Consider the following 15,239-nt stretch of genomic DNA (forward strand, 5'->3'; position numbering starts at 1 on the left):
GTTACCCCCACACCATATTCTCACTAAGTAACGTGATGATCTCATGTAGAATTAACACAACAATATGGGGAGTAGAGCTGGGCGATATGGACAAAAAAATCCATATCGGGATACATTTCCTGAATTGATGCGATAAATAGAACGATAAGTTTAACATTCATGTGCAACACTGTTTTTATTATGATTATTATTATCATCCTTTAAAAACTACTACTTATGGTTGTAGCCATCACCATTAACAATCACCAATAACAGCACACAAAGTGTCAAACTTCACATTAGTCAAGTATAGGCTACTTATCGCAATGAACAATATCAGAAAAATGCCTGTGATAAGTGATCGGTGTCAATAATTTTTGGTTTAATGTCCCAGCTCTAATGGAGTCCATATATTACAGACAACATTGTCATAGAACAATAGTCCCAATCAACCACAGATCTCCATCATATGTCAGTTGGCATTCCTACACGGAAAGCTTTCATTGCATGTCTGTGGAAAGCGGTGTTTTCATTTACTTGGTCTAAATTAAAAACTTAATTTGTCAAATATTTCGCGAACACTCCATCAGCCTCAGGGTGGGAAATTAACACCTGCCAAATGCGGGTAGATTTTGGCCTTGGTGGGTAAGAATGTCTATATTAGCCTAGATCTAAGCTAATGGACAACAATCCATATTGTGATAATGTGTACAATTTTTATTATACTTTAAAGGTTAGTTTGTAGCCATCCATTTCTCCATTAACAATCACCCATATATGCTTAAGCTTATATCAAATGTCTCTAGTATAGGCTACTATACTGAAAAAATATAAATGCAACAATTTGCAAATAAAAGTTGGCCCATATCTACAGATTCCACATGACTGGGCAGGGGTGCAGCCATAGGAGGGCATTGGCCCAGCCAATCAGAATGAGTTTTTCCCCACAAATGGCCTTTAGAGAGAAATTGTCCTGGTCTCAGACGATCCTGAATGTGGAGGTCCTGGGCTGGCATGGTTACACGTGGCCTGCAGTTGTGTGGCCAGTTGGAAGTACTGCCAAATACTCTAAAACAACGTTGGAGGCGACTTATGGTAGAGAAACATTAAATTCTCTGGCAACAGCTCTGGTGGACATTCCTGCAGTCAGCATGCCAATTGCACGCTCCCTCAAAACTTTTATAAGTAAGACATCTGTGGCATTGCGTTGTGACAACTGCACATTTTAGAGAGCCTTTTATTGTCCCCGGCCCTAGGTGCACCTGTGTAATGATCATTGTTTAATCAGCTTCTTGATATGCCACACCTGTCAGGTGGATGGATTATCTTGGCAAAGGAAAAATGCTCAAAAGGGATGTAAACAAATTTGTGCACAACATTTGAGAGAAATAAGCTTTTTGTGCGTATGGAACATTTCATTTCAGCTCATGAAACATGGGACCTACACTTCACATGTTGCGTTTATATTTTTGTTCAGTATATTATCGTAACAAACAATATCCACAAAGTGCCTGCAATAAGTGGTCGGTATCGATCATTTTTGGTTTATCGTCCCAGCTCCATCTTAGCCTATTTCTGAAATAGGATATACCGTACCAGTACAAATCCCAGTGGCAGAATAGCATGGTGTCCATTTAGTCTACACTTCTCTACATGAATGGTTTTCTTATGTGTGAAGATGTTCCATGCAAGCATTCCTGTACATTCAGGGCAATGTGCACACTCAAACTGAACTTTTATTTTCACCCATCGCTAAGCAGCAACACTCCTGCATGTCCCTCCCTAGACTGATTCATGGGAGTCTTGTGCTGAAGTATTGCCTTGCCTCTTGTCAGAGTCAGCGCTTTTCTCCCAAGGGACATGATAACTGTGAGGACCAGCTAACATGACGGGACTGACACAGCTGGCTCAGCAACTCCACACACACGTTAGGAGGAAATCCATTGCACACATTCTGCTATTACGCAACCGCTATTAAAGTATGTTATGTGACATGACATGCATGTTGACTGCACTGTAAATAAAGTTAGGCCCACATTTTAATGTGAAATGCGAGCTTTTGCTTTCAGAAATCTGTAAAGTATCAATAAATCTCCCCAAAAAGTGAAACTGGGCTGGAGTGAATGTAGAAATATCTTCACCTCATTTAGTTGACAGGAACACTGCACATTACTCAATATTTATAGTTCTCAGTGTCAAATTGCCAGAGTTAGGCCTAGCAATGAAGCTATTTATCATCGTATTCCCTGGTTAAAACAGATTAAATGAGAAGGAGGAGCTTACAAAAAATACAGATAATAAGGAAGTGCAACGGCCTAGTAGACAAATTCATTTTTTGAACCATCAGTTTTGCTTCCAAAAATACAGTGATAAGAAAAGTGATTTAAAGACTTAGAGAGCCAATCCACTATCACCAACATTTCAGAGATGAGCCGAACCTTCACAAACCTCATTATTTCCAGAGCCCTCTACAGAAGAGAAGATATGCAGAAAAGATTTCATCAAGTGGGTTTCTGGCACTGTCAGGTGAAGGGATTTGGAATCAGTCCACAGTGTTGACAGCCAAGAAAAATAGCAAGAGGAGAAAACCTAGACTGTGTATTCAAATTCAGCTATATGAAATGTTCTCATCTGGCCATTGCAGAGGATTGTAAACATTGCAGCACAGCCATCATACATAACCTTTCAAAATAATAATCTTTCTGAATAGATTACAGTATAGGTAACCTAGGCTATACCTCAAAGTTATACCCTGATGAAGACAGCTTGTCTGTCGAAACGCTGGTTATAAGGTTATTAAATTATTGCATCTGAGCCCCTAGAGTGTGCGGCTCTCCTTTTCAAGTATACCTCAAAGTAGACCTATAGAATCATGGCCTGGGTAGAACTCGGATCAGGAAGTATTGAATACAGTTAATAGAAAAATAAGACAAACTGGGGGAAAATGCTATGAATAAAACAAGGAGATTATTTTCAAATCCTTGAATGCATTCTTCAGATTTATTTCAAATATAGTAGCTAGCTAGACAGCTAAACTATACCTGCCATATTTTACACACTACAGGGCAGCGTCACTGTCAGTCAGTGATGCACGGCTCCAGGATTTCTGGCCTCGAGTCGTAGGAGTCGACTCTTGCTCGACTCCCAAAATACACAAACGGATGCGCACACACCACCTCATTATTGCAGACTCTTACTAGGGAAGTCTACATTTGCGTTCTGGAGGACTGACATCAGCACGATGCTGCCCATTTGCTCATCAATTTAGCATATAAATGGCCTAGGTGATGTGTAGAAACTAGAATATTTCTGCTGTCATTTTATTTTTTAAATCTAATAATTGACTCTTATAACGGAAGGCATGTTTTTTATTCTAGGTGTGAAAATATTTCAACTTCATGTCTAAACGATAATAGGCTACACGGATAACTCGTGCTTGGCTGTCCAATGTATCGGTCTCCCCATAATATTTAAATTGATTAATTGTTATCATTATTTTAGCAATCCATGGTAGACGTTTTTCCGAATAACAATGCCCCCCATCCTGCTAATTTGAGTTGCTGAGTCGTAGTTTATGGATGAGAAAATAAAAATGTGCCATTTCCAAAAAGTTTAGCGGGTATGATGCTTTGCGATCTATTGCCTAGGACAGGGCTCTCCAACGCTGTTCCTGTAGAGCAATTATCCTGTAGGTTCACACTCCAAACCTAATCTAGCGCATCTGATTCAGTTTATCAACCAGCAAATTATTGAATCAGGTTACTTACAACTGGGGTTAGGGTGAAACAGGGTTGGAGAGCCCTGACCTAGGACATCAACAGCCAGGGTTTCATTAAATAAACGGGGCACAATAGTTTTTATTGCACATTTAGGCCTAATTAAACTGATGCATTTGTCTATGTTCAACTTCAATTCACTGGCACCACGAAGAACAGCGTAGCCATACTCACTGACAGCCTGATATACACGGTAATATGTTTTTGGTTAATTTACAAGGCATTGCTATGCTAGAAAGACATTTCTAGATACAGATTACAAAGATGTGGTTCTGACTGCCCCGACTCGCTTTCCCTCGCCTGCTCCTCGTTATGAAAAACGCTAGTGTGTGTTTGGTCTTCGGTCTGTTGCGTGTAGAATGGCTCAGCCTACTCATTGATAACCCCTACGTCAGTGAACTTGAGAGAGACATTGCAAGACAAGAAATGGCGACATACAGCATTGCGATAGTCTACATCTTATTACCGATGTACGGTTCTGGCGGTCTGCCTGGTAGCGGACACGTCTACCCATGCCTGGCTGTGCCCCCTCCCATCTCTTGCTATCTTGCTCTTTCTTTGCTGTGAAATATGCAAGAGTTTGTGTACGGCAAATAGTTTCCTACATTGCTAAAATACTGAATCATAGGAATCGATTCCGCTAGCTTGACAACCAGAAATGGGAGTCGACTCCTCACTACTACTGGCACGCTTATTCATCAATGAATATTCGGATGCTTGCGAATGTCAAAGTTAAACATTTGACAAATTACTTATTTTCACTCTGTATGAAATTGATGTGGCATACAGTGAGTTAGCTTGCTGCGAACGTTAGCTGTAATCTCAATGACAGTCAGTCTAACCTGCTAGCTAGTTGAATCGGTATGGCTAGCAGCTAACTCGCATAGCTTGCTTACACCCCTTGCATGGCTAGTTAGCCATGTTACCTGACTAAAAGAAGATGAAACACAGAACCACAGCCACGGCTGGAACTGCATCAACACAGCTAACTAATACAATGCCAGATATAGCTACAATCAATACAAATATTTAGTTACCGAAGTCGCTATCCATTCCATAGCTTACTCCAATGACAGTGTCCGCATCCTCGGATGCTGTGGCCCCGGAAAAAGGACTCGCTTCCCTGGCCTCTGACAGCCCAACCGCTCCCTCAGCTACTGGCAGTGCTGCTTCCATCCAGACTCCCGGAGAAAGGGCAAGCCCTCCGAATGAAAGACCAACTGCGATGGCGCGATTCAGAGAAAAAGAACGGTTGTTATTCAGCGTCCTACAGCTAAACCATACGATGAAATTAAAACAAATTCAGTGTGATATCCGTTATGGACCAGGCATCCGTGCAGTGGTTATCAGCCCGTCGGCGACACAGGTCCTCTCGGTTCGACTGCACTTTCTGCTGTCGCTGGCTTGATGCTGTGCATTATGTCTCCCTCCGACTGATTCTTGAAGAACTGCTGACATTGACTTGGCTGTACGTCACGCATTCTCCTGTGCAAGGCAATGATAAATTAAATATAGCTACAATAAACCAAATTAAATGCTTGATTGAATCCTTCCTCTTTTAATTGACGAGGAAAAAGGTTTTATCCTCAAAAAGGGTGGCTAGCTACCGACCTTCGCCCCTGTCCATGACCTTTCAAAATGGATGATGACCAAATCTATTGAGCATGAATTCTGCACAAAGATGGAATACTCTGACTAACATATTGATTGTTCCCATCAACAAAAGCCAGGGATTGCCCTTGATGTCTGATATCCTTGGCACCTTGATGAGGCACTGCTCCTCTTCCAACATCGGAAAACCTCAGGTTGCAGAATGACTGACAGGCACCTGCAGAGGCTTGAAGGCTTCTGCTCTTCTTGGTAGGAGAGTTAAAAGGAAAATAGCATTTGTGGTATTATAGAATGGCTGGGCTTTGTTGTTATTTTGCCAACTATCAGGTCCTCAAGTTTATTCTGGTTGGCAAAGTGCTCTTCTTAATTAATCAACTGAAAGAAGAGCTGTTGTTGTGAATGGCAATGTGAACTGCATTTCGAACTAACCTGACCCGTCCATAGTCCATCTACAGAACTTGATTAAATCTGACTGGTTTTAATGTAGATTATTAATCAAATGCAGATTCATCATGAGTGTTAATTTGTGATTATAAACTGTGTGGTTTGAGCACTGAATGCTGGTTGGCTGAAAGCCGTGGTATATCAGACTGTATACCACGGGTATGACAAATTATTTTTTAGTGTTCTAATTACATTGGTAACCAGCTTCTAATAGCAATAAGGCACCTCAGGGGTGTGTGGTATATGGCCAATATACCACAGCTAAGGGCTGTGTCCAGGCCCTTATACTTTGAAAACGCAGACAGCGTCAATGCATTTTGGTAAACCAGAATTACATTCATTTCCAATGAAACAATGCGTTTGCCTTGCAGCATTGCATTGCAAAGGCAGTTGCAGTGTGTTCAGTGTGGTGCATACATTGGATTTATCAAACCTATGCATAGAGGGCTTGACAGAAATGGTAGCAGAAGGTGAATGTTGAAATTTTGTTTCATACATATCCAGATGATACTGCATACTATTTTGCGCAATGACGCTGTCGGTGTGTTCAAAGCGTTAGCCGTGGTACATTGACCATATACTGTACCACACCCCCTCGTGCCTTATTGCGTAATTATAAACCCGGGTGGTTTGAGTCCTGAATGCTGGTTGAGTGAAATCCGTGGTACATCAGATCCTATACCACGGTATGACAAACTTCTTTTTTTTTTACTATTCTAATTACATTGGTATCCAGTTTGTAATAGCAATAAGGCACCTCTGGGGTTTGTGGGGTATATGGCCAATATACCATGGCTAGGGGCTGTATCCAGCCCACAACTTTTCAGGCCTTATTGCTTAAGTATATACTCAGTGGCCAACAGTCTCTGTCAACAGAGCAAAGGGATGACTGGCGAGTGATTATGGTTGCACCATTTTTGTTCTCAAATCCAGTAGAGGGCAGTGTAACATTTATTTCAGCAGAACAGATTCACAAATTCAATTTCAAGCACTACCACTCATATGAAGGAATGCTCTCAGGTGGTACATCTAAATTACTATTTCCTATTTAGGTAATCAGTAACTTGAACTTCTTGTTGCATCACATGGAACAATCTTGTCCACATCATCAACTCCTGGCAAAACATCAGCATAGCAAAACAGGTTAGTAACAGCAACCATGGTTTTATTACTGTTCTACTTGTGTAGTATGTGATGGGAATTAAAAACAAGAAACAAAGACGTTGAAAGACGCATTCCCCATTGACAATAAACACACTTGACAACAGAATTAGCACAAAGTAGTTTAGTTTATTATAGAATATGACACTAAGATCACATTTTTTATTATGCACATTCCGTTATAAGTATTCAAAGGGAACAGTTGTAGAGGTCAGGGTTCCTCTCCGGTGTACTGGCTGGGTATAGGGGTCCTCCCAGGGGGTTGCACGCCATTTTCATCAGGTCTGTCCTGTCCGTCAGGCGGGTTTGTGGACAGACCGTCACTGGTCTGGGGAATGGACCCACTCACACCCATTGGCTGACCGGGGGGGGGGGGGATGGAGTATCAGTGCATTAGTCCGTCAGTCATGGAAGAATTACAGGTACTTAGGAAGATCCTTCTCCACCACCTGAAAGGAAGGAGAAGATATAGGTATGATGAATTGCATCCATGTCTCTTTTTTTTCTGAACAATGATTTGTTTTTCTCGCATGTCCCAAGACAGTTTCAAGATACAATACTTGCAAAAATGTACAGTTCAATAGGGAGAAAAAACAAAATTAATGAATAAACAAAGAGAAAAACAACAGGATACAAATAAGGACAAAACCAAACTAAAACCAAATAGGTTTCAGTATTTCCAAATTCAATCAGCCTATTCAAATTTCAATCTCAAAGTTTACCAACCCAGAGCCACATAGGAATATTAAAGGTAGACAAAGCAGGGCAATCCCATCTCCCATCCACAAGACCAAACATTGTTGTTAAATTAGGTCTTGCAAGTGGGAGGCAGCATATGACCAACTGACCAGAGTTTTGGGCTTGGCCCCACGCAGTCTGGCAGTGGATCTTTCCAGCTGTGCAATATCCTAGTATATAAACAACCAACATCTGCAAAGGGCAATAGCAGGTTCAAACCAACTCATTAGAATAGTTTTTTTTACCTGCTGTTAATACAACCATAACAATCTGCCTCTGAGGGATAAGATAAGGAAATGCTAGAGCAGGTAGATTCCTGCCAAGAAAACCATTGAAAACACTTGAACCCAAAGAGACTTTACCGGTAAACAGCTCCAAAGCATATGCATATAATTTCCCACCTCAGATTGGGTACATTTATTACACATCACTATCCACAAGCTTAATTTTGAACCTTCACTCTGGGGTAAAATAAAGCCTTTGAGAAAATGTAATAGGTTGATGGGCAAGGCTCTTAGAAGATGCACATTTTTTCCCCCATATCGTGGTCCAATCCCATTTAAACCCTGAACTTTGCAGGTCCTTCTCCCAGACCTTCATAACAGGTAGATGTTTTATATTATGAGTCACCAGCCTATCGTATAGTGAGGACACCATTCCAGCATCCATGTCTTTTAGTTGATTTTCACTTATGTTTCTCACCTTATATGGATTTAATATAATTGGATTTCATTTGTTAGATAAGAGCCATAACAGTAGCCAGCTATAGACACTTGTGGTGTGTTGGATTTCCCCTTCAGGAGAGACACTATGAGAGATACAGTGGGGCAAAAAAGTATTTAGTCAGCCACCAATTGTGCAAGTTCTCCCACTTAAAAAGATGAAAGATGGCCTGTAATTTACACCATAGGTACACTTCAACTATGACAGACAAAATGAGAAGAAAAAGAAATCCAGAAAATCACATTGTAGGATTTTTAATGAATTTATTTGCAAATTATGGTGGAAAATAAGTATTTGGTCAATAACAAAAATGTATCTCAATACTTTGTTATGTACCCTCTGTTGGCAATGACAGAGGTCAAACGTTTTCTGTAAGTCTTCACAAGGTTTTCACACACTGTTGCTGGTATTTTGGCCCATTCCTCCATGCAGATCTCCTCTAGAGCAGTGATGTTTTGGGGCTGTTGCTGGGCAACACGGACTTTCAACTCCCTCCAAAGATTTTCTATGGGGTTGAGATCTGGAGACTGGCTAGGCCACTCCAGGACCTTGAAATGCTTCTTACAAAGCTACTCCTTCGTTGCCCGGGCGGTGTGTTTGGGATCATTGTCATGCTGAAAGACCCAGCCACGTTTCATCTTCAATGCCCTTGCTGATGGAAGGAGGTTTTCACTCAAAATCTCACAATACATGGCCCCATTAATTCTTTGCTTTACACGGATCAGTCGTCCTGGTCCCTTTGCAGAAAAACAGCCCCAAAGCATGATGTCTCCACCCCCATGCTTCACAGTAGGTATGGTGTTCTTTGGATGCAACTCAGCATTCTTTGTCCTCCAAACACGACAAGTTGAGTTTTTACCAAAAAGTTATATTTTGGTTTCATCTGACCATATGACATTCTCCCAATCTTCCTCTGGATCATCCAAATGCTCTCTAGCAAACTTCAGACGGGCCTGGACATGTACTGGCTTAAGCAGGGGGACACGTCTGGCACTGCAGGATTTGAGTCCCTGGCGGCGTAGTGTGTTACTGATGGCAGGCTTTGTTACTTTGGTCCCAGCTCTCTGCAGGTCATTCACTAGATCCCCCCCCCCGTGTGGTTCTGGGATTTTTGCTCACCGTTCTTGTGATAATTTTGACCCCACGGGGTGAGATCTTGCATGGAGCCCCAGATCGAGGGAGATTATCAGTGGTCTTGTGTGTCTTCCATTTCCTAATAATTGCTCCCACAGTTGATTTCTTCAAACCAAGCTGCTTACCTATTGCAGATTCAGTCTTCCCAGCCTGGTGCAGGTCTACAATTTTGTTTCTGGTGTCCTTTGACAGCTCTTTGGTCTTTGCCATAGTGGAGTTTGGAGTGTGACTGTTTGAGGTTGTGGACAGGTGTCTTTTATACTGATAACAAGTTCAAACAGGTGCCATTAATACAGGTAACGAGTGGTGGACAGAGGAGCCTTTTATGGATCTTGCGAATTTTCGCAGTTTTTTTTAAAAATCGCGCAACATTTCAGCGCCCTGCTATTCATGCCAGGAATATAGTACATTCATATGGTTAGTGTGTGTGGATAGGAAACACTCAGACGTTTCCAAAACTGTTTAAATCACGCCTGTGACATTTACAGAACGTGCGTTTCCGTCGAATAGTGCATGAAAATCTGTTCACTGAAAATGTAAAAATATATTCTTCCGCGCCGGCAGGCAATTGTTTAAAGAGAACAGAATTACATAGAGACGAGTTTTCATTGGCTACGGCGTCCCCAGCTTGTCTAGAGTCACGTCATTTATTGCGCAATATATTCTTGGTGTAACCGAAACAAAGGAACTCCTTTCCTGCTGTCCCGGCCCAGATTTTGGTTCGACATTTTGAAGAGAGCAATTCCTACAGAGACAAGCTAATGATTTCACTTCGCCTCCTGAGGATTTTTATCGCTTATTAACGTGTACTAATACCTAAAGTTGCATTACAAAAGTATTTCGAAGTGTTTTGTGAAAGTTTATCGTCGACTTTTTGATTTTTAAAAAACGACGTTACGTTATGAAATGCTAATTTTTCTTTCTTTACTCGCAGTATTCCGAGTTCGATATCTAGGCTATATATGGACCGATTTAATCGAAAAAAGACCCTAAATGATGTTTATGGGACATCTAGGAGTGTCAAGAAAGAAGCTCGTCAAAGGTAATAAATGTTTTATATTTTATTTCAGCCTTTTCGTTTGCGACGCTAACGCAAAATCTGTCGTTAGGTGAAGTTGAAGTATTTTTGAGGGTGCATGGTACCAGATAAAAGCTTCACATGCTTTCCCCGAAAAGCATTTTACAAATCTGACTTGGTGAATAGATTCACAACGAGTGTAGCTTTAATTCAGTATATTGTATGTCAATTTTAATGAAAGTTTGAGTTTTATCAAAAACTATACGTGGCGCACTTGAAATGTCCGCTGATTTGATTCCCACAGCGGAAGCACTTCTCTAACAAAAGTGCAGGTCTGTGAGAGCCAGAAATCTTGCTTGTTTGTAGGTGACCAAATACTTATTTTCCACCTTAATTTGCAAATAAATTCATTAACAATCCTAAATGTGATTTTCTGGATTTTTTTTCTCTCATTTTGTCTGTAATAGTTGAAGTGTACCTATGATGAAAATTACAGGCCTCTCTCATCTTTAAGTGGGAGAACTTGCACAATTGGTGGCTGACTAAATACTTTTTTGCCCCACTGTATACTATGTTTGAGCAGCCATTAAAAAAGCATGCCCTATATTCACATTTTCTGTGTGCTTGATAGAGGATTGCCCCCCCCCCCACCACCCCAGCCCACTCACTCCCCACTACTTCCAATTTTACAGGGTTGTATTCACATAAAAATGTTTCCAGGAAGCATTTATAAATGGTCGATAATGCATCATTTCAGTGGCAAAGTCACAAGGCAGAATGATGGAGAGGGTTATTCCAGGCCAGCCCTGAGGTTATGGCTGAGTGCTACATCACATGGACATGTCAGTGAGCCCATCATAGGCCTGTGCTGTAATTACAGTCATTGACTTACACTGGGATCATCCATTGGTCCATATCTCTTCATAACCTGGCCCTCTCTGTTGATCAGGAACTACAAATACAGAGAGAAGAAGCAATGGACATTGAAACTCATTCTGCATTAAAGATTCAGTCCGGGATTAAAAACACTTACAAATTCATAACATATTGTAATGTCATATATTTTTTTTAATGAATATATAATAAGAAATGGATGATGTAATGCACAATTTTCGGGGACCTGTTTTGGCTCATGAGCACTACTTTCAAAACTACTGGCTGAAATTATACAAAAGCTCTGGAGAATCACTTTAAACTTCCATGATCTAACTGCAAAATCTGATAATAGTCAATAGGTGTTTTTGTTTTCAATTCGTTAACCCCACAACTCCCCAACTCATAAATGCTGAAATATACTTCCATTTAAGTATGTATTTGTATGACACTGGTCCAAGAAAGACAATAATAATAAGACTACCATTTTAATTTTATTAAGAGAGGCTATAACATTGAACTCAATGGGCATGCAATGAGCAACCTTTGCTTTCACCAGAGATAAACGCTTGGCATATAAATCTGGGTAACTCCTGTGTCAACTTTCTGCTGATGGGGATATATGATGATGACTAATAAGAAATATTTACCTTTGTGAAATTCCACTTGATGCCACTGTTGGGAAGAAAACAAGATCATAAGAAAAAGTAATCATTAACACTGTGACAATAACCAAACTCATACATGTTACATTATAAGCTTATCTGCTTATAAGCTATTATCAAATACTTTGCGGAGCATTAGTAAGCAGTTTGTAAATAATTTGATATAATGTATTGAAAGTATTAACAGCGGTCTAAGGCACTGCATCTCAGTGCAAGAAGTGACACTACAGTCCCTGGTTCAAATCCAGGCTGAATCACATCCGGCCGTGATTGGGAGTCCCATAGGGCGGTGCACAATTAGCCCAGTGTCGTCCGGGTTTGGCCGTCATTGTAAATAAGAATTTGTTCTTAAATGACTTACCTGGTTAAATAAAAAAATACAATATATTTTATATTCATGGCCATCAAAAATGATATGCGAGTCGCTAGTTGTGACACGTCTCTCCAAAACGTTTCCACTCACTTTCCCAGGAAGCCTTTCCCATTGGGCTGCTCCTTCAGCCACTTCCACAGGGGGTGGGCGTTATCCCCGTTCACATCAATCTTACTGAACATTGGGAACTCAGCATTGTATGACTTAGCAAAGTCCTTGATCTGAGCTTCAGTGCCAGGTTCCTAAAATGAACACATAAGACACGTAGTAAAATGGCCATAGAAGAAATGTTTTAGGTGAGAAAAATGTTTTTATGAAGAGAGGTGTAGCTACCTGACTCCCGAACTGGTTGGAAGGGAAGGCCAGGATGCGTAAACCTTTCTCAGCGTACTTCGCGTGCATCTCCGCAAACTGAGAATAGTTTACTGGGGTTTTCCCTCATTTAGAGGCAACGTTGACGATGATGACAACATCTCCCCTACACAAACACATTAGAACACAGGAGAGAACAGGTCAGAGGCTTTTGGAAGGAGTATGGTGAATGATATATAACATGATTGTGGTTATTTAGTATTTTGGAGTGCTGAGTAAACTTGTTTTTTCACCCACTAACCTGTATTTCTCGAGGGACACCTCGTTGCCATCAATATCCTTGGCAGAGAAGTCATAAATAGATGTGGCTGTCTGCCAGTCCTCTGTCGGGGCAGACTGCGAGAGAGGTGCGAAGAAATAGAGTAAGTCCAAATATTAAAAGTGTACCGTTTGCTGCTAGCTGGCTGGTGTGTGTGCAGGCACGCACGTGTGCTCACTCACACTCACTGTAAAGGAAAGACTCAGCAAATCTCTCTCTTTCAGAGTGATCGTCATCACTCAAATTAAATGCCTTTGCTCTCATCCATTCTACACGGAAATCCACATAATAACATATTTCGAAAATGTGTTTGAATGACAGAAAAACAGCAATTGATGTGTTAAAAAGTTACTGATTACAAGGGTGTATTTCCCCTCCAACAATAAATACTCTATGCACCTGGCATACATTCTCAGATAGAAAGATTCGACAGCAGATGTAAACATAAGAAAACCTGCCATAGCCAATATCGCCAAAACATTTCTCAGTGATCTTACTAAAGTCTGCAGCAAGACAGAGAAAAGGACAGCAGATCCTAGTAGACCCATGATTCCCTTTCAGTAAGGGATGTGACAGTATCCCTGTGATTTGACCGCACAGTCTTCTGTCCCACAGACCTTTGACTGACTGAGCCTTTCAGTACAGTACACACTCTAATCCCCCAATTTATGAAACTCTGACAATCAATAACTAGGAAGATATGGCATTCTTCTCTGATAGGATGCTTTTATGCTGACCAATGACAGGCAAAGGATGATAACGCCTACACAATCAGTGGTCCTCATTACATACTGTTATCTCTTCCTAGAAGTGACACAAAGTGTGACTTGCACAGGACAAAGGTAACCTCATCTTTGGGAACTGACCTTGCTAAATACATAATTCAAAAAGTACAGAACACAGTAGTACTTCTCTATGACTAAATGAACAGTAACATTTCACATCAACAATAACATTTTAAAAAGGATGGAGCAAAACTATCAATATGGTCCAAAAACCCACTATTACACCAAACAACAACTATATTTGGATGTATATTGCCCATATGCAGTGATCTTATATTTATGACCTTTGTTAGGATATCATATCAACTTAGATGAACCTTCACTTGACAAAGGCATACAATGAAACAATTTCTGTTTGCGATAGAGATTTTCAATTACAGTAGGCTATTCATACTGTAAGTCTCAACAAATGACTGGCACAAGAAAGCCTAATCATTCTGCACAGCAGGTAAACAAGGGTTTCAAAAAGACTCAGTTCTTTCCTATTTCAGAGGTTCTTTATTCCATCAAATGTCATAACATCTTTAGCATCATATGGTATAGAATAGATGCAGATGTGCATGGAGACTCATGTTTACATTTTCTAAGAGATAGGATTTTCTCAAGTATCAATCTTTAAATTTTAGGCCAGTGGTACAAGACAGTGGTTGGGCAACTACATTGATTCAGTATATATTATTTCACAATTTTGATAAGGTGCAAACTTTACTACTCAATGATGTCATCTTACAAACACAACAAGGTCAATTATACGCCTGATAAGATTGATGAGGGAGCAGGGAGGTTCTGACTTGTGATAGCACATAGCCTACCCTGTGTACACCCCAGATACCAAATAAATAATTAAACTGAAAACCAGCCAGATGATGATCATGTGTCCATACTTTTTCTGACATCCAGACACAATACCTTTTAACACCCTGTATGTACACAGCTCTTTCACAGACATCAAATGAAGAGAACATCATGTAGAGTAGTATAATTACATAAAACACACAAACATAATTAAATCCTAAATACATGCACTGCAAGTTAGGCCACTTTGCTATAGACAACGTTAGCAGGTTATCAGCACACACCAGAAGGGCTATTGAGAGAACGGTTTCATCGTATGTAACAGTCAACGGCACAACAATTAACTCTGCATATGGCTATAGTACTGTATACAATAGCCTACCATTGTGAATAAATATAATCCAATCACAAGAACGAGTCCACAGCTTGCCAATGTCCCAAATACTAAAACACGCTTAATTTGCCACGACATTGAATTGTATAAACTCCGCCTGCAGGGTTTGTTGGGAAACGTACTGCGTACGGTGTGTTTG

The 15,239-nt window shown here is 40.5% G+C and overlaps 1 protein-coding gene and 1 pseudogene across 3 annotated transcripts in view; both read right to left on the reverse strand.

The window, feature by feature from the left end:
- Positions 1–5,182, reverse strand: part of LOC115109239 (phosphatidylinositol 4-phosphate 5-kinase type-1 gamma-like) — a 95,569-nt gene extending 90,387 nt beyond the window's left edge. For all 3 annotated transcript variants that reach the window (XM_065009679.1, XM_029633940.2, XM_065009678.1), the window contains exon 1: positions 4,793–5,182. In XM_065009679.1, coding sequence (XP_064865751.1) covers positions 4,793–4,931 — 139 coding nt within the window. In that variant the 5' untranslated portion in view covers positions 4,932–5,182. The remainder of the gene's footprint in view (positions 1–4,792) is intronic.
- Positions 5,183–7,080: 1,898 nt separating this feature from the next.
- LOC115109241 (phospholipid hydroperoxide glutathione peroxidase-like) lies at positions 7,081–15,206 on the reverse strand (annotated as a pseudogene).
- Positions 15,207–15,239: the final 33 nt, after the last annotated feature.

The sequence above is a fragment of the Oncorhynchus nerka genome, linkage group LG25 (genome assembly GCF_034236695.1).
Source record: "Oncorhynchus nerka isolate Pitt River linkage group LG25, Oner_Uvic_2.0, whole genome shotgun sequence".
Classification (NCBI taxonomy): domain Eukaryota; kingdom Metazoa; phylum Chordata; class Actinopteri; order Salmoniformes; family Salmonidae; genus Oncorhynchus; species Oncorhynchus nerka.